Here is a 25,078-nt window from a genome sequence, read left to right as displayed (position 1 = left end):
AGACACATTTGCTTGACTTACTACTAGACCCGACTGCTCGACTAAACTGCACGACTGAACTGCTCGACTGGACAGTGCGATTCGACTGCTCGACTGGACTGCTTCACTGGACAGCATGATTCATCTGCTCAACTAGACTGCTCAACTCAACTGCTCGATTCAACTGCTTGATTCCACTGCTCGACTGTACTACTCGACTCAATTGCTCGAATGAACTGCTCAACTCAACTGTTCGACTTAACCGCTTACCCGACTGCTTGAATAAATCATTCGATTCGACTGCTCGATTAAACTGCTCCACTTGACTGCTCGACTCGACCACTCGATTCAACTGCTCGACCGGACTGCTTGACTGAACAGCTTGATTCAACTGTTCGACTAGACTGCTCATTTGACTACTCGACTTGACTGTTCGACTCGACTGCTCGACTCGCCTGCTCAACTGCGATTGCTCGATTGCGATGACATATGGTGTTAAATCATACCGGACCAAGTCGCAAAATTTTAAAAACCTGACTGCTAAACTTAAATAGCGCTTTACTATTATACATTTATAATTACTCCCAGATTGCAGTTCGTCCTAGCAGATTTATTCATTTATCTCAGAATGACAGGACAGTCGATACCTCCAAGTAATGTTTTGGCATCTACCGTTGGCCGTTGGCACGTAAATTCATAAATTCCCTATTTAGACCACTTTTTTGATAAATTCCCGACTGCTTCCCGCATTTCCCGCTTTTCCCGAATGCGTGGCCACCCTGCGATGAGCAACCTAGATAAAGTAGATGAAACCAGTAAGTAAAACATAATAATAAAAGTAAAAGATGTAAGTAAAAGAAGAGGAGTAGGAAAACATTAGGAGGAAATTAGGGGTAATGAAGTATGAAGAACAGCGAAAAAACACGCAGCTTTCTTTTTGTTCTGCCAAGGAGCAACTTCTGATTGGAGTCATTATAACCATCGTTAAAAATTAGAATTAAATAAAACTCTTAAGCAATGTAGAAAAAGGCACTAAAAATAGCTTGACGTCGCAGGAAATAAAAAATGGAGAACGTAAAAATCAATGTCAAAAATTAACAACAGGACATAAACTGAAAAATGATAATTCTAATACAAACATTTACGACAGCAAAAGTAAGAGTAAAATATGGAAAAAAATGGACAGTAAATGGATAGTAAAAATCAAAGTAATTTGTTCTAAATACATATATATGGGTGAAGGAGCCAACACTGAGTGAATCATTCGGAAAGAATTATTCGAATATTGTGCGTCTTTTCTGCACCAGATTCGTAAAATTATGGTCGAGCGCGTCAATATTTGAGACACTGACCTGAAAACAATTTCGCATTCTCAAGCGATTTTTATTACCCTTCTTTTACAGTTTGCATAATAATGCCAATAGAATGAAACCAACTATTAAAATAGAACGAGGTTCAATGAAGGGAGGAGGCAAAATATAAAACTAGCAAAACAGTAAAAAAAGTTTCAGGCAAAAGCATTTGCAAACCAGTTTTTTACAGTTTAACATTTTCTGCTTGATATGCGTTTGCAACCTATTTCTATTTCATTAGAAAACAGATGATTCAGTAGTAAAGCTTCTGCTGCCTGGCAGGTACGCCCTAAAGGGAAGCTCAATGTCAGTGAAGAAAAGGTGCATATATTAACAGCATTAATGAATGCAAATGAATTTTATTAGAACCAATTAACGATGTTATCCTCGTCAATTGGCTGCCGCTATTCAATTGCTGCTGCTGCTGCTGCTACCAATCTTCCACGTTTATGCAGATAACTGCGCGGGATGGCTTTCCTCATCAGTAACCGAACGAACCAATCATCATTAAGCCGTGCCCGATATGTGTAATTCCACCATCAATCGAGGAGAATTGATGCCAGCGAAGAACTGCTGTCGTGCATTTCAACCGCAGACAGATTCACTTGATAATGGTCGATTTTATTAGGCATATCAAAGAGCTGATAATCAACCCATTTCTGGCTACTTACATAGATTTTATGATAGGATGCACTCCGCTGGCTACCGGTAACGAAGCCGAACATGCTGTTAATTACGACCACAGCCCGGTTTGAACTGTTGTCGTCGTAAGTTGAGCAAATTGCAGTTAGTTCTCTTTGTGAAGTTTTAAACTAAACTAAAGAGCCTTAGTAAAGTGAACTTCGAATAAAAGCTTCAAGATGCACCCGGAAACAAGCGTCAGTCTCGTTAATAGGCCACCGCTATGAAAACGCCCTAGCACTACTGCTTTCCTGGTCTGGCTTAAAGCTGTGATCGATTAAAGTTCGTAAAAGCTTTTCCGAAAGTTGATCCACATTCAAGTGTGTGCCGTGCTGCTCACGAACAAGCTGGAGGCTACCCACCCAATCTCGTGCGGGTAATGTATTTAAACAATACACCGAACCCCGAGCCCGAAGCTTCGGCTAATCTTGACTGTTGAAAATTGACTTTTTTTTTGGCGGAAAGGTAGCAGCTGGAGGATCGGGAGGACGGGATTTGATGTTTGATCTTTATTGTTATTTTCTGTTGTTCTTTGCTGTGATCGTTTTAAAAATGGAACATTGGAAGCAGAGAGGACAGCGGTTTTATTTGGTTCAGGACGGGCAGAGAGAAGTTCAATGATACAATTAGAAGCTTTACAACAGTACGGCGATCGGTCCGTCACGTCCCGCCCCGATCGAACGGGGAGGGAAAATCTTGCCGAACTGCAGCGTGCTCTGGTGCTCCGGAGTTCACGGAATGAGGTTAGATTTTATCCCAAAAAAGTCAGGGTCTTTTGCTCTTGTTAGTTCATTCGTTCGTTCGTTTACTCGATCGTTCGTTCGTCCATTTGTTTGTTTGCGGGTGCTTTATTACTTTGGGGGTAATGAAAAAAAAACCTTCCCGTCTACCGGGTTCAAAGTTGATGATTTGACAATAAAGACGGCTTCGTGCATCCATCGCATCGCGGAGGGAAAGTTGTTGCTGGTCTCGATTCGTGCGAAGTAATTCAACGTCTAGGTAGGTATCTGGCAATGCGATGAAAGTGAAATGCGGCCGCCGATTTGAGCGCCGAACATTTTATGTAGGTCTAAATAGTTGGGTTAGGTTAGGTATCGTCACCGCCGCCGCCCCACGCTGGAGCTGTAACGCTGCGCTGCCCTGATTCATTGGTTGTAGTGAAAAAAATTGATTTGCTGCTCGGCACGAAATGTAATAATTACTACTGTGATTATAAAATTTTAATTGCTGTTAATTAAATCTGCATATTTGTTTTGTCATTATAGATTATAGCATTTATTTGGAGTGTTAGGTTCCAGACGACATTTCGGAAAATTGGGAGAACGCTTAAATATGACCAAAAAAGAAGATGCCAAAATGAGTTAAGCAATAATACCAATCACATTCAGTAACCAACTTGGTTTAGAAAATATGTTTCTATGAAAGTAAGTCAATAGTTTCATCAGCAGCCAAATTATAGCTAACAGAGTCTATTTATATAAGAGGCTTATGTCTGTACCGAAAACCAGGTCTCTGACAGGACGTCATAAGAGGCTTAGCGGTAACTAAAAACAGGTCCCTGACAGGACGTCATGCTTTCGTAGCAATGGGTTGTATTCTCAGTCACCTCACGGATCGCCTGCTGGACTGCTCTACTGGACCAGTCGATTAGACTGCTCGATTTTATTGCTCGACTGAACTGCTCAACTGAACTGTTCGATTCGACTGCTCGAGTCAACTGCTTGATTGGACAAATCGACTTGACTGCTTGACTGAACAGCGCGATTTAACTGCTCGAGTGGACTACTCGATTCGACTGCTTGACACATTTGCTTGACTTACTACTCGACCCAACTGCTCGACTTAACTGCATGATTGAACTGCTCGACTGTACTGTTCGATTCTACTGCTCGACTGGGCTGCTTGACTGGACAGCATGATTCATCTGCTCCACTCAACTGGTAGATTCGATGTTCGCCTCAACTGCTCGATTCAACTGCTTGATTCCACTACTCGACTGAACTACTCGACTCAATTGCTCGACTCGACTGCTCGAATGAACTGCTTGACTCAACTACTCGATTCGAATCGGCTGCTCGACTCAACTGTTCAACCCGATTGCTCGATTCAACTGCTCGACTAGACTACTGAATTTGATTGCTCGATTCAAATGACAGCTTGATTCAACTGCTCGACTCGACTGCTTGACTCAACTGCTTGACTTAACGGTTTGAGTCGACAGCTCGGCTTAACTGCTCGATTCAACTGCTCGACTGGACTACTCGACTCAACTGTTCGGCTTAACTGCTCGACTGAACCGCTTGACCCAACTGCTAGACTAGACTGCTTGACTAAACCATTCGATTCGACTGCTCGACTCAAGTGCTCGACTAGACTACTCGACTTAACTGCTCGATTAAATTGCTCGACTGGACTGATCGATTTAACTGCTCGACTTGAATGCTTGACTTGACTGCTCGACTCGACTACTCGATTCAACTGCTCGACCGGACTGGACTGCTCGTTTGAACAGCTTGATTTAACTGCTCGACTAGACTGCTAGGCTTGACTGTTCGACTCGACTGCTCGACCCAACTGTTTGACTCGATTGCTTGTTTCGACTGCTCGACTCGCCTGCTCAACACGATTGCTTGTCGCGATAGCATATAGTCGGTGTTAAATCAGACCGGACCAAGTCGCAAAATTTTAAAAAATGAGTTAATGATAGCAAATGATCAAGAATTTTCTTAGCAACATTTTACTCTAATCAAACTACATAAATGTTGCAAACAGCCAGAGTTAGAAGATGATTTTGAATGCAGCAAACTTTGAATGCGTTTTTCTCGAAGTCCGAATTTTGCCACTCGGTTCTGTCTGACTTAACATCGACCATATGAATCGGTTTGCGGCAGACAATAGACGTTTCAGAGCCACTCACACAAAAGAGCCATATTGCCCGCCTATAGAATCAGCACAGTGGAGATAATGTTTTTATTTAGTTAAATAAAATCCAATATGACCATAAAAACTATTTGTTTCAGTTTCCGGCTATGACACTTTTATGTACAACATCTTAGAGCTATATTATGCAATGTAACAAACACTGGCTAATGAAATGTATCCGCAGTTTTCTGAATTCTCATCAGACATTTTTATTTTTAGGATCGTAAGATTCGGGCTCAACTAGTTATTAAATAAGCAATGACAATGCACGTAACCGTCAGAAGAAAAACGTGCTTTTTCCCTTTTAGGGTTTAACGATGTAATTAATCGCGACCCGAGCGTAAAAATTTGATGCATTTAACAGATAATTATGTTTTTCACTTCAAAATTTATTGGTCAGTTTTATGTCAAACACCACAAAGGACACGACTTTTAATATGTAAAATTGATTCTCTCTCGTTTCCCAGCAGTGCAGGTGGGCAACATTTCTATTGAGCCCTATTACACAACCGTTTCGGTTGCGATTCTTTACAATAATGATTTGATTTGGTTTCAATTTTCCGGACTCAGGCGGCAGCTTGCAGGCAATAGAAAACTGTCTTACGGCTGAGCATTCAGAATGTTACATAATTAAAATAATGAATAACATAACATTTCGACACCCGATCCGATAGACCTGTCAGTCAAACAATCGACGGGATGTCACTAGTGCGCGGGTAAATCCCGAATGAGAAGACCTTTCGTCAGTTCGACGATGGCGATGGCTTGGTCTGCGCCCTTACGTACGGCTGGCTGGCGCATCACTTCGAGTTCGACACGTCAAAGATGGAAAAAACACAGCTCTCACAATGACCCCACAGCATCATTCAAAAAAAAAAAAGTACCTCCGTACGAGTGGAATGAATCCTCTTCGTGACTTTCGAAAGGAAAATCTAATTAAAGCTGACTGTTTCTCACTAGCAGTTCTCATACCGGTTGGAGTTTGGAAAAACTTTCTTTTTACCCCAAGGGTCTCTCTTGTCGATTCCCACTTCGACGTCCGGTCCGGTGGTGCTGAGCCTGCAATCGTGGAAAACAACGAAAGTTCTGCAATTTTCGTCTCTAATAGCCGGCTCATTATTGTGCAGCATTGCCATTTTTATGTTTCACATTTTGCATCCGATCATCACTGGTCGAAGTCGTGTGCTGCCATCTCAATGTCAAAAGAGCAAGCATCTCGCGTAGCCTCTTTCGGACCCGCTCAGCCTATAGGCACATGTACACCTAATTACCTCGGTTGATGGTGCAATTCCAGGCATATTTCGCCATGTTCACTTCTTTCCAGCGCGCAGCACACATAAATAAGACCCATAATTCCGCCTCTGTGCGCGAAAATTAAATCGACTCGGTGACCATTAAAAGCGTAAATTATTATTGATCTCGGACGAGTTGCAGTAGACACGTCTTCTTCTTAGGTCAGCAACTTTGTTGCACATACACTCGAGCCAGCCAAGTTTGGGTTCACAAATTACTGACCAGCACACAGTTCGGTTCCCGTACCTCGATCCGAAGGCAACTGGGTGCAACTTTGTTACGGTCATCATCATCATCGTTGCCTTGATGCCTTATCCGTCGTAATCACATGTGCGCCATTTGTGCTGGCTGGAAATAGTAGTTTAATTAGTTCGCTAGACTAAAGAACCAATAAACAACCGTTGGCTATGGCTTTCCAACTCCGACAGAACAGACAGAAGTGGAGTGTCAGCCAATTGTTTTTCAGTGTGTTGTTTAATTTTAAACCTAATCAGTGTAAACATGGCATAAATTGAATTCAGTCGAATTTATTGCGGTCATTGCGATTGCTGAGCTGTGATAATCTTAATTAAATGTTTCGCGACTGACTAGGCAATGTTCTTTAGTACATATACAGATTTTAATGATATGAGCAAAAAACAAGCTCATTTTCTTATAACAAGTTTCGTTTGGCTTTGGTTTGCTACCCTACTCTCGATTATATCTTTTCTTGTTTTGACCGTGTGAAAGCCCTCTTCTGTTGAAGCAAATTCCGGTAGCGAACAATAATGTTCCGTCGATCTAGGCGGAACCCATTGCACAGGCTCTGCGATGGTGTGCCAATAAAAAACATACCCCGGCAGAATTCATTTCAGGCCAAATTTAAAACCAATCATATCGGTAGCAGCATAGTTAAGTCGGAAAAAAATATTCACAGCCGATCAACGTAAATGATAATGACTGCTTTGGCAGCGACTATGCATCGCTCGTTAGATCCCATGGGTGATATAATCTAAGATACACTAACCGAAGCAGCAAGCATCAAGCCGATACTACCGCCGATCTCCACTAATCGAATCATAATTACAGAGTGTGTGTCTCCTCGATTTCGGGGAGGTCTCTCGAGGAGCCCCGACGGAAGAAGCTCTTTGAGTCCGGTGGGAAACGGCCCCGTGTGTTGTTATTAACTGGCCAAACGGCATTAATCAATAATGTGTAACCCCACATTAGCTATATGAGTGAATTCGGTGCCCATGATACGTAACGTAGCAAAATTGATTTGGCCACTGAATAAAAATAGAGTGAGTGGCAGTGACTGGCCAGTGCAGCGGTCACACCACCATCAGCGGCAGCGGCAGCGACAGTGAAGAATGCTGATGATGCACACGAATGAACGCGATGCAATAATAATTCTGAAATAATATGGACTTTCATGTTGGAACCAAAATGGATCGATCAGTGCCGTCACACCGCTCTGTCCGCGGTGGCGCAGTTATTTTTGTTTTGTTGTGAAGATATTTGAGTATATTTTTTTCGGTCTACTTTTTTCAATTATTTACATTTATTATAGTCAACAGATAAAGTATTATTTTAATGACAAATATCTAATTAAAACATATATGATCTAACCTAGCACAAACATCTTTTAAAACGACGCTTATTGTTTTTCCGAGACACATTAAAATCAAACTATTAAAAACCCCGCACATACTAAGCACTGGTTCGTGTAAGCCATGGTTAGTTCTTGAGTGCTGATTGACGAGAAAGGCGTACAAACGAAGATTACGTCTCCTAGTATTGATAACTAGGCGACTAAGCAATTCAGGACAATCGATATTTCCTTGAAGAAGATCGCCGACGAAACGCGCCTTAGCCACATTGCGCCTTTCTTCCAGCGGTTCTAAATTAATCAGCTTGCAACGGGTTTCGTAACTCGGCAGGTTACGTGGGTTACGCCAGCGTAGGTGTCGCAACCTAATAAATTTCCGCTGAACTGCCTCAATCCGATGAATTGTATTTAGGTAAAAAGGTGACCAAACAATGGCGGAGTATTCCAGCATAGGACGAACCAGTGAGCAGTATAGAGATTTTAAGCAATATAGGGTAAAGAACCGGTTTTAAGCAGTCTAAGCGGGTCACTGATTGTTTTACCTTATTACAAGCGATGGGTTGACTAAGTGGGGGATATCAGCATACCAATCTTCTTGCTATCTTTAGTTCTTCAAGCTGTTACCATTGGAAGACACTATTGTTGTGCTAAACTTTTGATTTTCCACTTTAAAAGTTGGAGCGGTGGAACTCATTTTGATCAGACCGAACATATTTTCACCCTCAAGGTGCTTTTTTAAGCAATCCTGAAATCTGAATTTTTTTACGTCCCCGTAAAAAATCCCTCGAACTTTTCGCCCTTTTCAGTAAGTTCGCGTTCCTATCCGCGGCCTACTAATCGGCATCTGATGCGTAATCGGCATAGCGTATCGGCATAGATGCGTAAAATGCCATCTGTCTAAATTGTTTATCGGGGCATACACTCACCGCACCGTTCGGCAAACGATATTCGTCGTCTCTTTTATTCTCTAGGGTTCTTATGGGAAACTGCGAGTTTGACGTCTCACTCGCTGTTCATAAGGATGATGGGAGAACAAAAGAGGTAAACATAGCAGTACGCACGGTCCGACTCAGAACAGTGTTGTCAATATTTTTTGAAACGATGGTTCTACAATTGATGAAGGGACGGTAGGGAAAGAAATGAAAATTTTTTGATGAAGGTGGGGAAGAGCGGAAAGGAAGGGGGGGGGGGGGGGTATTGGTAGCTATGCTTGACAAGTAGTCATTTTGACTCCTACCTTTTGTCCAATACTGGAAGGTGCATGAGTCGAACCAAGCTGTAATCTGAGATTACAACCGGATTCGAACCCACAACACCCGCCAGGGCATGTGGTTCGCTGGTACTTGTACCTTTGAACCATAGAGGCGCTGGACAAAAGGAGACCGCAAAATCCACTTCTCAAGGATAGCGACGCGTTAGGTTGGGTTATCGACACATATTGTGCCGCTTCCTACATCAATTGCAGATTACCACCGAGCGAGAAGTTTTAATCTAAGTACTGTTTACTTTCAGGACGACGACACTATGCCGGCCCTTACGACTTGCAAGGTACTGCACGTGACGTTGTTCGTCTGTCAGCTTGTGTTAGCCGCGTTTCTCGGCGCGGGTTTTCGAGGGAAGGCCCCGTTGCTATGTAATAGACTAATCTCAAGTTTTTAGTCTTGACCTTGAAATGCGGTCATACATATATATTAATATTTTTTGAAACGATGGTTCTACAATTGATGAAGGGACGTTAGGGAAAGAAATGAAAATTTTTTGGTGAAGGTGGGGAAGAGCGGAAAGGAAGGGGGGGGGGTATTGGTAGCTATGCTTGACAAGTAGTCAAATAGAGGTGGATGATGCCTGCAATGCTTGACGAGTGGTGTTCAAAACACAGTGGTGTCGAAACACAGATCAAGTAAACGGTTATTTGCATTTAAAATGCCATTCAGCTGCCTCAGTCCGGCTGTTGAATAGGAATCAAGCAAGGAAACGAGGTATGAGCAAAGTCAGGAAAGCGGAAATTATTTGTATTGCTAAGCTACGAAACTATGCTAAGGTTGAAATCGCCTACGATAATAATGCTATCATTAACTTCCATTTGAGAGACAACCCATTCGAGGGAAAGTGCATGTTTGTCGATTAAGCTGCTGTCATTGATGCGGTCAGGTGGAAAATATACGACACAGATAAAAACCGTTCCAGATTGAGTCGATATCACTACCCACAGATGCTCGACCGTCGTTATTTCGGGAGGTTTCCATTGCCAGGATGGATTTGATGCAGGAGCGCACGGCCAAAAGAATTCCACCACCAGAGCTTTTGTTACTATTTAAGGCTTTCCGATCGTGCCGATAAACGGAGTACATGTCGTTGAACAGTTGCTTCGATAGTGTGCTGTTCTTCAGCCAAGTTTCCGTGAAAGCGTAGATATCGTAGCGGGCTGATACCGAATGGCCGAATCACTAATGACCGAATCACGAAAGGCCGAATTTTTTCGGAGTGCCTAAATAACTATTCAATAAAAAACTTGAATTGGCAAGCAGTTAACAAATAACTTTAATTAAACAAAAAACACAATAAGCAACATAACTATTTACTATAGGGTATAGACGATTGAAAGTTCTTTCTTCCCCTAAGCGCAAATGATTTACGATCATTCTAAGGTGCAAGACCGTGCCAGTAGCAAATGTTTCCTAGATGATTCAGGGCGAAACGGCCGCTGGCCATGAGTGTTCGCCGGAGACCCGCCGTCGGAAGCGCCGGCCACACATTGACAACTAGCAGATAAAACAGTAGATGCATACTACCAGAACGACAGAGGTGGTTGTAAAAAGATTAATGAGTTGTTCGTTGTGATTATAAACATAGCTTGATCAAGAAACACTGCAATCTAGTAGTTTAAACCGTTCATTCCTCAATCTTACCCTCCAAATCATAAACCAATGTACGAAAATTATCGTAAATACCTCTTAACAAAATCGGAATCGTAACTAAAGCCTAATAAAGTGCGCATAAGTTGATTTTCAATCTTACATAACGATAACTGACACGCATAAGATTAACACAGAATTGTATAGCAGTACGAGGGAGTCGTGCTTAATCGGAGTTTATCGTATGTAGAGTCGCGACCGCCTACTTAGCTTCGAGGTACGATGTTGGTCTAACAAGCCAGTCGTCGCATTTTCGAATCTCGACTAGACGGTGCTTACTTGATAGTCAGTAGGATCGTTACACTGGCCCCGTAATTTTCCTGTACTCTAAACAGCCGGCTGCGAAGTCTGTCGATAAAGAAGGGTAATGTCTAATGACGGTTTAAGCCCACGACTTTGCGTATGTAGAGTACGGGAGGGTATTTTCTGCCCATTAAGCGGAAGCCTAAACAATATTCAGGAATTACGTTGAAACTATATTCATTCGAGACAAGATTTTTATACCAGTTGATAGAATAATATTTACTGAAATATCGACGTGTATTTTGGTCTTAATGAAACGCTACTGAATTTGAGTTATAGTCGCGAGAAATGATGAAGGCGCTGCGGCTTAATTGGGCCCATTTTCTATAGTGCTGCCTGTGTTTTTTAAATCCGACCGAAATAGCCAGCACAGGAATTAGATGCTTTTCAAAAACAGATCAAAAGAGAGACCGATGGATAACGTGTCGGTATTGCCTAGAAACTGGCTCATTGAAGATAACTAGTTTTGCAGTGACAACAGCTTGCTACTGGCGCATTGAATCGTGCATATACATTAACACCAGAAGCAAGGGTTGTCACTCAAATACTAGCTATGTCAACATGATAGAAGAGTTTCAGGCGCAACTGCATCACATCTTGGTAGTAGTGTAAATAAAGCACCATATAAAAATTAAAAGCAAAATGCTGCAGATTGCTAGTGAATGAAAATTGATTTATATTTTCATATCAGAGGGGAATTTTTGTGTTCTTGCGTGATGAAAAGAAGTAGAATTGTTTTGTGACATCATATTCACAGCTGTTTAGTTGCTAGAATAAGTAAACGTGACCAGAATTCTGTGTTTTCCAAACCATCATCAAGAGCGGATACGCGTAAGTGATTGCTGCTGGTTTTTTTTTCAGTCTGATTATGTGCCAGTGGAAAAACAGTGGTTTTGATGTTTATTGAATAAAATTTAGCAAATTACTTACATTTTTATGAAAATAGTTATAACACATTAAAGCTTATGAGTGCTACATTCGTTTCAGTATTGTTATATAGCGGCAAAGTTTTTATTTAAGAAAGCGCAGCAAAAATAGGTAATGTATGCCGAATTTAGTAGCGTGCTGGAAATACCCTCCCGTACCCTAAATACTTATAAAACGCTTAAAATTATTCCTCATCACATATTTCGCCTCCAAAATAGTACGGATACTGTTTTTTTGTAAAGTGAAGGACTTTTTCGTGCAAAGAATTATAAACTTTTAGGTCGTTCAATGGCGTTCAATGTGGGACTACAACCCACATTCTCTCGATTGGTACCCAAGTGTTTTTGCAATTAAACTACCGCTGTTTCTAACACAGAGAAGATTTTTTGACCTCATGTCGAAATTTTTGCACATCAAATATGATTTATTAGAATGCATATATGTATGTAATACGGATTTTTAACTTGAAAATATTGATGTAATACGGATTCTGAAAATGCTAGCTCTAAAAATGCTCTCGAATTTATGGAATTATGTTCTCCTTCTTCAAATAGATACACTAAACCCGTGTATAAAATTTTATAAAATTCCAGGGTCCCTCGGCCCAAATCCACACGGCAATTCTGAATTCGTTTGTTCTGAAATTTATAGTAAGACTTCATTTCCTCACCTTGCTGTGAACATCATTTACTTTGTTGGTAAGACATTTAATTATTTTCCACCGAAACCTGCGATTCGCAGTTCGCCACTTCGCAACTTGCTTTTTTTTATAATTGTACATATTCTCATTAACATGTAGCAAACCATAATCAGCGTCCGTGGCTCTTGTATCCCACACTAGTTTTTTTTTTCGGCTTCTACCTTTTGCTCGGTACGTCCGTCCTACGTTCGGTTGATCACATGTCGATGCCAATCTCGCTGAAAGCTTTAATGTTGTTTTATTTTCGTTCGCTGGTTCGATGTGTAACATGGTTCGATTAGAGGCTTTGTTGCTTTTTTTTCGACCATAGTTTGCTTCCCTATTGTCTGCGGTCAATCGATCAGAATGATATGTCGATCCAATCGCGCGACGGCTGCTGCAGTGCATTTCATTTTGCAACCCCGCTGACTACCAGCATCAGCAGTTGGCGCCATCAGTGCCAAGCCACGGCACTGAAGGCAAAATCCGCTTCTACATGATTTTAGACGGAATGATCTTTAAGGTTGAGATATGATAAATGATTTGATTTTGAGTACTGCTTCTGTAAAAGTTTCCATCGAAAAAAAAAATCAAAGTTGTTAATGTTGTTAATGTTGTGGCAAAAGAAAAATGTTGTTCACAACACAAATCGAAAAAAATAAAATAAAATGTTCCACTCAACGATCATCATTTGTCTTCCGCTACAATGTAGTTTGTGTCGAGAAATCTACGCCAATCGAATGGATGGGGTATTTCTTTTTAATTGCTGAAAATAAATACTCGAACGTCGTAAACGACTGTGTGATCTACTTTCATTACGGTTATAAACCGGAGGATTCCAACAAATAAAAAATCAATAACAAGGCTACGACCAATAAGCCATATGCTCGTAGAAACATTGTATGCCCTAAGCTTCGCATCCCAATGCCGGCCGGTCGGAGGGACGGACAGCCGGACGGACTGTCTCACAGTTCATAAGTGTCGCAATTATTTTTATGGTAGCATTGCATTATTTATCGTCCGAGGATGAGGAACACCTATGAAGCCGGGACCTTACGGTTAGCCAGCGTCAACACGACAGTATTTTCAATCATAATAAATGAAAATCATTACTCTCGGTCGGCCGAACGCGACAATTGATCGCTCTTGGGGGGGTCTCCCCTGAACGTAGGCGAATCTCGAGTTTCGAGACGGTCGGGAAATTTGGATTGCCGCAGCGACCGATGGCGATGCCTACGTGAAAAGTGAGAAGAGGTCGTGAACTTTCCACGATTGGCCGATTCGAAACGGTGACTGTAATGCAATGTTTGCGGTCACCAGCTTCGGATGTCTGGTGCAGGGCATGAAATTGAACCGAAATCAGTGTCATTTGCTGCATGATCTTTCCCAGATTATCGACCACGCATAAATTAAATTAAAGGTGATTCGGGACGCGCCACGAGCTGGCATGGGCGTATCCGAGAGGCCACTTGGTAGCGGCTTTGCACGGTAAATGTCGCCAGCCAGCACACCCGCGGAGGCTCATTTTGAGCACATCATATCGACCTACTTTTATCGTGCCCTGAGCTGCAGGATAATCTGATATCCTGGTTCGGGGAGAATGCAATCGAAGCCAAACAATAACAACATCAGACGGGGCATGATTTATTTGCACTGACTTTTGAACTTCATTTGGCACCGATATGGTATTTCAAAGGCGCGGCGAAATGGACTTTCGTTTTCTCTTGTCTGGACCAACAAAAAATTGTGTAACGTTTAGGTCTTGAGATTCAGGAGTGATTCATAATATTTTCCGTAGAAGCTGCTTCTCGTAATAGATTCAAAACAATTCATCTTCGGTGCCTTTTGCGCAAATGCATGACAAATTCTCGCCTCCCAGTGGCTTTGATGTGCCGTGTTAGCGATGGCGCAGAAAAGGAAACATAAATAGACCGTCCCTTTCGAAAAAAAAGCCCAAAGGGGAAGCTTGGCCAATCTGGTTGTCGCAAACGATGGTGTCTTGTCGGACGTGCGCGAGTGCGCGCGCGGGTGGTGGGTGGGTTCTAACATCATTCAACCAGCATCACAATGACAGCAGTAGTGGCAGCCGTCGACCGCAAAAACAATCGTGCGCATGCCTTTGCCTTATTGGTTCAATGGCTAGCGGTACCTCCGTCTGCAACACGACCGAATCGGCGGCGAACATTGCGAGTGAGAGCTGTGAAGATGTTGCACGAATTGGAGCAAGCACCAAGCACTAGTCGCGCGGCAGCAGAGTGACGAAATTGTGTCATCGTCGCCGGATGAGATCGCTTGCAAGCTGATTTGAGCTGCAGCGCGGTTATGACATGTGCCCTTCTCCGAACTGATGGTGATTGTTTCGGGTTACAAAGTTCGGCTAATTGTGGCTATTGACTGCCTGCATTCGAGTTGTTCTAGAACTAAAACGAGAGAGGTGCTATTGACTCTGCAAGACTGAAATAGAAGCCTGCACAGTTTTCGCTGAAGGAACGGAAAATTCTGATGAATGTAATTTGAGAGCGTAGCGTCGCCCGGCAAGAGCGAGAAACAAATTATCGAAACGATAATAGACCACCACTCGATTGCTTTTTCACCTTCGCTCATGAAAGCGAAAAAAAGCTATCTGATCGTTAACAACGGTTCGCCATCTCCTACAATAAGTGCTGATTCAGCTGATTGTGGTTGATCAATTTACCGTTCTGCCCGTAAAATGTAATGGTTTATGAAACTGTCATATTCATTCACATCAGCAGAAATATTGATGATATCAATTTAGTTCGTGGCAAGCAGATTTTGTTTTGATCTTTTATTTCAATAGAATATCATATTACCTCTCGTTATTGAAGGAAAATGACTGCACGCTTATACATTTTTTAATCATTATGGAGCATCGTTGCCGCTCTGGAAATTGCAAAGAACAAGATTGTTTTCTAATTGTAGGGTAATTTCGAACTATTATTCGTGTGATACATATCAATTGACTGCTGTGATGTATCTTTAATAACTGTCATTTCTTCCGATTGCTTTCAATATGGCAATCCGTTTGCTACCTGAGGCAATCTTTATGAACACTAGTGGAACGGTGGATTTCCGATTAAAAGATTCCTGCTACAGAAATGCGATAAAAAAAAATTTAAAAAAACCAGTGCCTGTTTCAAACTTGAAGAAGCAAGATGGACATGAAATACGTATAATAGTGGATCTGTGTCATTTTCCTCAATCTATAGATTCTGTTATGACGCTCAAGAAAGAAACATTAGAAGAAAAAACATCTAACATAAAAACGAACTGATTCAAAAATTGCACAAACAAAACTATGACACAATTATAGAATGGAATCAAAATGATTGGGAAATGAAATGAAATGAGAAGTGAGAGAGAAATCAAAAACGTCCTTCTAAGACTTGAACCTTCTTTATCGACAGACTTTACAGCCGGCTGTTAGAGTACAGGATAATTACGGGGCTAGTGCAACAATCCTACTGACTCTATGTCGCAGCAGCGCCTAGCCGAGATTCGAACATACCACGACTGGCTTGTTAGACCAGCAACGTACCTTGAAACCAGCTAAGCGGACGTATCCTTAAGTAGGAACTAAAATAACACAAAACAAAAAACACAAAAACTAATATCGATATGCATAGATATGATGATTACACAGGTCTGCAAAAACAATATTTTTTTACATTAATAAACATAATTGGGTTGAGAATATTTATAATTTAATCTTAATACTATCTCCAAGAAATTTCTACTGCTAAATATCTGAGACCAAATTGACCAAACCTCGTAATTTTAGTCATGACCTTGAAATGCGGTCAGGCATCTTATATATAAAAATGGATTTTTGTCGGAATGTTCCTTATAGAGTTAAAAATCGGCGTGAAAATTTGCATGTAGAGGTTTTTGGGGCCAGGAAAGGTTTTAGTGATGGTTAGAGACCTCTCCCCCCACCAAGAGGGGGGGGGGCTCCCATACAAATGAAACACAAATTTCTGCATAACTCGAGAACTAATCAAGCAAATAGACCAAAATTTGGCATGTGGGTGTTTTTGCTGACAAGAATTTATTCTATGGTAAATTGAGACCCCTCCCCTCTTTAGAAGGGGAATTATGACTCCTCTCCCCTTTAAGAGGGGAGGGGGATTCCATACAAATGAAATACAAATTTCCTCATAACTCGAGAACTAATCAAGCAAATGGAACCAAATTTGGCACGTGAAGGTTTTCGAGGACAAGAATATTTTCTATGGTGAATTAGGACCCCTCCCCACTTTAAGAGGGGGGGCTCCTGTACAAATAAAAAACAAATTTTGGCATGTGCAGGTTTTTGGAGACAAAATTTTTTTCTATGATGAATGGAGACCCCTACCCACTTTAGGAGGGGGGGCTCCTATACAGATGAAATACAAATTTCCTCATAACTCAAGAACTAATCAAGCAAATGGAACCAAATTTTCTATGATGAATTAGGACCCCTCCCCACTTTAGGAAGGGGGGGGGGCTTCTAAACAAATGAAATACAAATTTCCTCCTATCTCGAGAACTAATCAAGCAAATAGAACCAAATTTTTCATGTGGGAGTTTTAGATGACAGAATTTTTTTCTATGATGAATTACGACCCCTCCCCCTTTTAAGAGGGGGGGGGGCACCCATACAAATGAAATACAAATTTCCTTATAACTTGAGTAATCAAGACTTGACTAATCAAGCGAATGGAACCAAATTTGGCATGTGGGTGTTTTTGGAGACAAAAATATTTTCTATGATGTATTGGGACCCCTCCCCACTTTGGAAGAGTGGGCTCCTATACAGATGAAATACAAATTTCCTCATAACACGAGAACTAATCAAGCAAATGGAACAAAATTTGGCATGTGAAAGTTTTCGAGGGCAAGAATATTTTCTATGGTGAATTAGGGCCCCTCCCCACTTTAAAAGGGGGGGGGCTCCTATACAAACGAAATACAAATTTACTCATAACTCGAGAACTAATCAAGCAAATGGAACCAAATTTGGCATGTGGGTGTTTTTGAAGGCAAGAATTTTTTCTATGATGAATTAGGACCCCACCCCACTTTGGGAGGGGGGGCTCCTATACAAACGAAATACAAATTTCCTCATAGCTCGAGAACTAATCAAGCAAATGGAACCATATTTGGTATGTGGGTGTTTTTAGAGGCAGCCATTTTTTCTATGATGAATTAGGACCCCTTACCTTTTTAGGAGGGTGGGCTCCCCCTCCCATACAAACGAAATAAAAATTTCCTCATAATTCGATAACTAATCAGGCAAATGGAACCATATTTGGTATGTGGGTGTTTTTGGAGGCATCCATTTTTTCTATGATGAATTAGGACCCCTTACCTTTTTAGGAGGGTGGGCTCGCATACAAACGAAATACAAATTTCCTCATAACTCTAGAACTAATCAAGCAAATGGAACCAACTTTGACATGTAAGTGGTTTTGGAGGCAAGATTTTTTTCTGTGGTGAATTGAGACCCCTCTCCTCTTTGGAAAGCGAGTTATGACCCATTTCCCCTTTAAGAGGGTGGGCTTCCATACAAATGAAATGCAAATTTCCTTATAACTTGAGTACTAATCAAGCAAATGGAACCAAATTTGGCATGCGGGGCTTTTAGGGGGCAGAAATTTTTTGTATGATGAATAAAGACCCCTCCCCTGGTTAGGAGGGGGGGCTCCCACAAATGAAATTCAAATTTCCTTATAACTTGAGAACTAATCAAGCAAATGGAACCAAATTTGGCATGTAGGAGATTTTGGAGTCTGGAATTTATTTTATGATAGTTAGAGACCTCTCACCCCTGTGGTAGGGGGATATGGACTCTCATACAAATAAAACAGAATTTTTTGCGAAACTCAAAAACTAATCGAACTCGAGAAATTCGAGACTCTTCCATAAAACATTAGTCAATAACAGGACCACAAAAACTATCTATAGTAACACTAGATCATTCAGGACGAGACGGCCGCGAGTGTTGCCGGCGACCCGCCGTCGGAAGCGCCGCCCACCGGGGGGAGGCAACTCCCCGCAGAAATTACTACTGTCAAGGTTTATTTGTTTTCCTAGGTCTACCTGGGTTTCCTGGAACGAGCGACAGCGAGGAAGGAGAGGATCGCGAAATGGTACTTTCCACAAAACATTTTTCCGTGAAATGGTACATTCTGCTTAAGGTTTTTCGCAAAATGATACTCGGCAAAATGTTGTACAATCATGGCGAATATTACTATCCGCTTTCTGGCTATGCAATGAGGGGACAGGGGAGTTGTTTTCTACTTTACTGTGAGAAAAAATTGCAAATTTGTAGGGTACGGGAGGGTATTTTCAGCAGGTTTCTAAATTCAGCCTATTTGCCTTTTCTTTCGCCAATAAAAGTACTTTGCCGGCATACAACTTTAATATGTTATAACTATTTTCTCAAGATTGTAAGTAATCTACTATTTTTTATTCAAATAACGCAAACGTACAATATGACTCCCCTCCATTATGGCATTCATGTTCATGGTTGTCGATCATTATGGCCACCGTACATTATGGCACTATAGCGAATGACAATCGTCCGTATAGCTACCGTATTTATGGCTCTCGTCCGGATGAGCCTTCAAGATTGAATATAAAATCTAGCAATATGGATATGGTTCTTGGAATTAGTTCAACGAGCCATCATTTGTCATTTCGAACTATTTTGACTTGTCATTTCGGAACTGGTAACTACAGGATCAGTTTAGTATTGAAGGTAAAGTTTAATAATTAGAGCATCCGTTATACCGTAGATACCAGTTCCGAAATGATCAATAGTTACTGAACTGCTCATAAGTAAAGCAAAGCCTAGGTGCTACATTCTATTTTTACAACCAAGGCTTGCTAAAAACTGCCCATAACAGTTTGAAATGACAAAAAGGTTCACTAAAAACTTAGAAAACATAAATGTCAATGTTACCACTCAATTCTACTGTCTCATTAGTTTCACAAAACCCATTTTAATTTGGTTGCAGGTTCTCTACAGGTCATCCACGCACCTACGACATCCGATTCTAAATTCCAAATTTCCAATTTTTATATATTTTTTTAAATCTGAACTAGTTTTTCGCTTCATTGCTTATTAATGTCAAAAGGACAGAAATAACTTTTCAAGAACAAATTTTGGTTCGTCTTTTACATATAAATCTATCGTGCTCTATCGTGAAAGTATACTGCCCTATGCCAGTCCGGCCGAGAGTAACTCTCAGGCGGTTTGTTTACACTTGCAGAGAGTATCAATTCAAATATCAGGCCAAAAATATCCAAATAGAAAGTATTTCTTTGTTGCACTACTCCTTAAATTTAATTGAATGGATTGAATAAATTTCTATGCGATTTTATGGCCTGGCTAGATATTTATTGCATCATTAAAGCTAAACGAATAAAAATGTAATATCACTTAGCGGTTTTTTTGGAGCAATAAACATTTTTACGCAATTCTGCAAATTATCGTCGGTTTTATGGGTTAGAAAGCGCTGGATCTATTTATATTAAAAATCAATATAAGATGAAACGCAAAACATAAAATAATGTTTTACGTCGCAAAGTATAGCTGACGAAATTCTTTTAAATTGAGTGAATTCCGTAACATCAACAAGGAATAGGAAGTAAAGTTGCTCACATTCAGCATTCAAAATAAGGTTAGCAAAGTGGAGTTTATCTTCAACCATATAATAAAATCCAGTTTCAGATAAGCCGTGACGATAATGTCACTTCCTTCCAAAGTAAACCTTTTACACTAAATTCCTGAAATTAAGTTCAACTCAACCTCATCGCAATCGCGCAGCTAATCATTAACAATGTTTTCATCTCCGATAGTAAATCTTCAACATCCGTTCGCTGTTATCACTACGGAGGGATCTCCAACTCATCCCAACCAGCAGACTCTCAAATGCACAACAATCCCATGCTCGGTCACCAGTTGGAATTGCCTTCGGGCAACTTCTAGTGGTAGCAACAGCAGCAGCAGCAGCACTAGCCGTCGCTGATCGTCACGCACTGTTCTACGCAAACCCATCACCCATCAGCGATCAGCCAGCCAGGCCGGATAGGTGGGAAACAAAAATGACTACATTAACACAAAAACTCATATTAACGTAGATTTATGATCAAGATCATGGGCTTAGCAGCAGCCACGCACTTCGCAACAGCAGCAGCAGCCGGCTCTAGGAATCACGTTCAATTTGCAAGAATGTTAAGTCTTTTAATGATTGTGATTTCGCTTAAGCCGGTGCTCGCGATTGGCACGGCACGATAGATGGTATTAAAAGCAGTAAGCAACGAAGAAAGAACGACAGGCAAAGGCGAGGTGCAGTCCGGTTTTTCGTTATCGGGGCATGCTGTGGGACTTACCGATCGAGAAACGGTGTCGAGCTGGAATCCGAACTGGACACGTAGCTGTGGTATCCCTCCGACTGAGCGTACGACGATTGCTTCTGGTGGTGGTACATGGTTTGTTCGTAGTACGATCGACTGTACTCTTCCAGGCCAGCCTGGGTCAGGTTGCTGTTATTTTGTAGGCCCAATCCGGGCAGACCCGGTATGTTGTGACCACCGCCACCGCCACCCGGAGGTCCCGCTGGCTGCAGTGCGAGGCTACCGTTCGAATGTTGATGTAACGTACTGCCGCCGCCGCCACCTGTGCTAGGAGATGGACTGATGGTGCCCAGCTGCTCGTCCTGGAAAATAACGAAAAAAAAGAGAGGTACAATATTAATTATGGCAAACACTTTCCTCCCGGCGAGCGAATCATTGCGAAATGATTGCGATGAAATGATTCCTTTTTTTTTGGCTTCTCGAACGGTTCATAACCAAGATTGATGGAAAGGTGTAATTGAAAAATTAATTTCTTGACCACTTACGGGAGCTACCACTCTTAAACGATTGCAGTTTAAAGCGGCGATGCTGCGAAAAAGAGGTTGAGAAATTCTACCAAGATTATTGATTGAAAATGGAATCATGTCTGACCCGAGAAGAATCGATTGAATAAGGCGTTTCATAAGACAGGCTTGAGTAACAGAAGAGCGTCGTGCAATATTGACCGGTTTAACAAGCAATGTAATAGGATGCTGATTGATATACGAACTGGTAGGAAACGTTTCTCTGCATGACCATACATCCCATGCGTACAAGTTCTTGCAAAGCGAGGCTTGCGTGACTATCATAATTGCAGCACCTCTCATAAGTGGCGAAATTGGAAAGCAGCAAGTTCAGTGATGATTCCCACGTCCGTCTGTGAGTTGAGACATCAGAAAGTTGACGTGCGGCGGTTGTCTAACACGGGGTGATTTTCCCCAGCACTAAATTACAATAATGCTCAAACTTCCATGTTACATAAATTTAACTTTCAAATCTGGCCTTCGCGATCTGGTAGCCGCCTGTGGCCCCCAGCAGGGGTCATTAGGAAGCACATCAGATGCCCACGCGACAATCGGACGCCATCGACTGCCAGCCAGGCTCTGTGTTCAGAATAACAAATGAGATCAGCAGCATCAGATCCTAGAATCTTAAAAAAAAACACAACGACGAAGCACAAGTGCGAAAGCACGATAATCGAAAAAACATACATCGTCAACATTGCCACCGTCGTCGATGCTAAATCGATGGCAGTAACAAAAATTAAAATTGCTAATCGGAACAAGGCTCCACAGCACAGTGCACAGTCATCTCTTTTGACCGAAGTTTAGAGAAATTAATTAGGCGTCCACAGCAGTAATGAAAACAGCGTTCGGGCACGCAAAGTAGCGACCGTTTCGGTGTACCTTGCCATAATGGCCTGATCCGGGTCCGCGTTGATGTCGCATTCGACAGGACCTTTCGTGATCCCAGCAGCAACCGCCGTGGACAAGATCCGCCTCCGCAACCGGGCAGCAGAGAACACAAACTGGCAGCCTACAAGCCTTCGGTACAAATTTCGCCTGTCTGCAACGACAGTGCCTACGGGTGCACGGAACACGGAGATACAAAAAATTTATGAAAACAGTTAACAGACAGTAATTTATGGGTATTGTTCCCGAAAGCCTTGGACTGGCGTCTCCGGGTACATGGGGATAATGTGCTGCGCTATGTTATGGCAACCTTATTATGGACCGTAATCGAGATCCTGGAAGCAGGAAGCTTTCGTAACTCCTGTCTGTTTGCTGCTTCCTAACTAAACGAGACGACCATCGAGAAATCACAAATCACTTTCTACGTTTTGGTTATTTTGTAGGAAAGTAAAAAAATAGATTCTCCGAAAATTAAAAACAAATTACTATTATGTACGATTATTTAATTTCTACATGAAATTTTTTTTTAAATTGAGTGGACTGAGAAAAATAATATGCAAACTGTGAAAAATAAATGACTCGACAGTTGTAGAATATGAGACGCGCCTCTCCGTGTTCGAATCAATTATGTATTTTCCGGCAAAACCTTAGTTAAAGGGCTTTTTTTGGAAAGCGAGGAAATGTCTGGTGCGAAGAATGATAAATTGGTAGAAATGGAAAATTTCGGTATATATTGGGTCATTCAATGACAGGTGGGACTCTGACCTGCGCTCTTTTGGTTGGTATCCAAATGTTTTACTCACTAAACTTCTATCGCACCTTTAAACTGGGTGCTCTAATATCTAGTTTTGTTTTTATTCTCCCAATTCAATCATACCACATATGCACCACACACGTGCCGCGGCGTCATGCTATTTGTTTCTGCCGCTGAAAAGATCTGTTATCTACTCTGGTCAGTGCGATAGAAACAGTCTGTTGCCGGACGTCACTGCGGCAAGTTTATGGTACTACCACCACGGGGTGTTTTTTTCTTTTTAACTTGTATCTGACTATTAGTTAAACGGCATTTTTCAAAATTATCGTCCAAAATGGGCTGAAGGGTTTTACAATTTCATGAAATTTGCGATTTTCTCGGACAGCACTTAATTTAAAGCTTTAAGCTCTTGAACCAAACGTACAAAAAAACTTTTGTTTGTAAAAATGCAATCAAATTTTATTAGAAAACTAGGGAAAATATCATTTGGGAAGTTATTTGCAAAATTTTCCACAACGGTGGAAAGTTGTAAAGAAAAGTTTTTCACTAAATTTCGATGGTAAAAAACTCGGTGCCGATATCCTCACTTTCACCCGCTTTGTTGAATTGATTTTGGTTCAGTTCCTGAGGGCAGAACGGACGTCGCGACGGTGAAATCAACATTTAGTGTTTTACTATCACTTAACAGACAGCCAGCTTGGATCATAAGTGGAGTCGGCACCGGAGCGCTTTAACATTAAGCGATAGGAAGTTCAGTTCGCGAATAAATCGAGTGCCGTAAGCCGCAGCGACGACAAAAACAGTGACTTTCAGGCGAGACTTCAACCTCTCCGTCCAAGATGTCACAAACAGACTGGCATCGGACTAAAAACTAGTTGGAATGTTGACCTATAAAAAGCAGAACACGACGATGCTGACAAAGTTTGATTGCAAGGTGACGTACGACTTGCTTCAAGGCAGAATTCAAACAGCCGCCTGGGCAACAGTTTTATACGGCAGCCGCAAAAGAAAAGGTGGTAGACATTTTCAAGCATGTAAAACTGTCGGAGTTCGTAACGTAATATCTGGTTTGGTAGACTCTCTTTACCTGTGGCTTAAACAACGACATTTCCATTGTAACCGGAACCGTCAATTAGGAAATGTACATGAACGAGTGTTTGGAAACACGTCTGCTTCCTTTCCTGCAGCAACACGATTGTTCCGTGTTGTTTTGGTTGGATCTGACATCCAGCCATTACACGGAACAAAGGCCATGGAGTAATATGTCGCCAGCAACATGAAGGTGATGGCCAAAGACAAGAACCCTCTCAACACGCCATAGCTTCGCTCCACCCAATCGAAAAATATTGGACCACAAACAAAATCAAATTCTACGCATAATTTTGAACAAATTTTCACATACAAACTTTTTTCTTAAACCCAGCCGTTCTCAAGTTATTGCAAATTTAAAATTTACCCACAGAATTAAGTGTCGATTATTTAAGAAATATTTAAATTAGGAAAAACTTGAGAATGGCTAAGTTTAAGAAAAAAGTTTTTATGTGAAAATTTGTTCAAAATCATGCGTAGAATTTGATTTTGTTTGAGTTTTACAAAAAACTGTAGAATTCGGATATTTTTGAAAACCTGTCAAATTTCAGATTTTAAAAAATCGGAAAGAGTGTTCAGCGATAGCTCTTCACTAGATTTTAGGGCGTCATCTAAGTTACCTTTAAAAACAAAAATAAGGCAAATCAGAAGAGATGGTTTTGAGATAATTGACATTTTATGATTTTTATCATGGTTTTTTCATGTTTTTTTCTTTCAGTGTAATTGGTTACAAATAACATTAAAGCCAAAGCACGTGCATCGCAATTATGACGTGCCATTTGAA

At 41.3% G+C, this 25,078-nt stretch overlaps 1 protein-coding gene across 4 annotated transcripts in view; it reads right to left on the bottom strand.

Annotated features, from left to right (window-relative positions):
• LOC128744285 (protein Shroom) overlaps window positions 1-25,078 on the bottom strand; it is a 407,780-nt gene that overhangs the window by 254,258 nt on the left and 128,444 nt on the right. For all 4 annotated transcript variants that reach the window (XM_053841143.1, XM_053841145.1, XM_053841146.1 and 1 more), the window contains one exon: window positions 21,037-21,362. In XM_053841143.1, the coding sequence (XP_053697118.1) occupies window positions 21,037-21,362 (326 nt within the window). The remainder of the gene's footprint in view (window positions 1-21,036; window positions 21,363-25,078) is intronic.

The sequence above is a fragment of the Sabethes cyaneus genome, chromosome 3 (assembly GCF_943734655.1).
Source record: "Sabethes cyaneus chromosome 3, idSabCyanKW18_F2, whole genome shotgun sequence".
In the NCBI taxonomy this organism is placed as follows: domain Eukaryota; kingdom Metazoa; phylum Arthropoda; class Insecta; order Diptera; family Culicidae; genus Sabethes; species Sabethes cyaneus.
The sequence above is the reverse complement of the archived record's forward strand: the minus strand, read 5'-3'. Positions and strand labels throughout refer to the sequence as shown.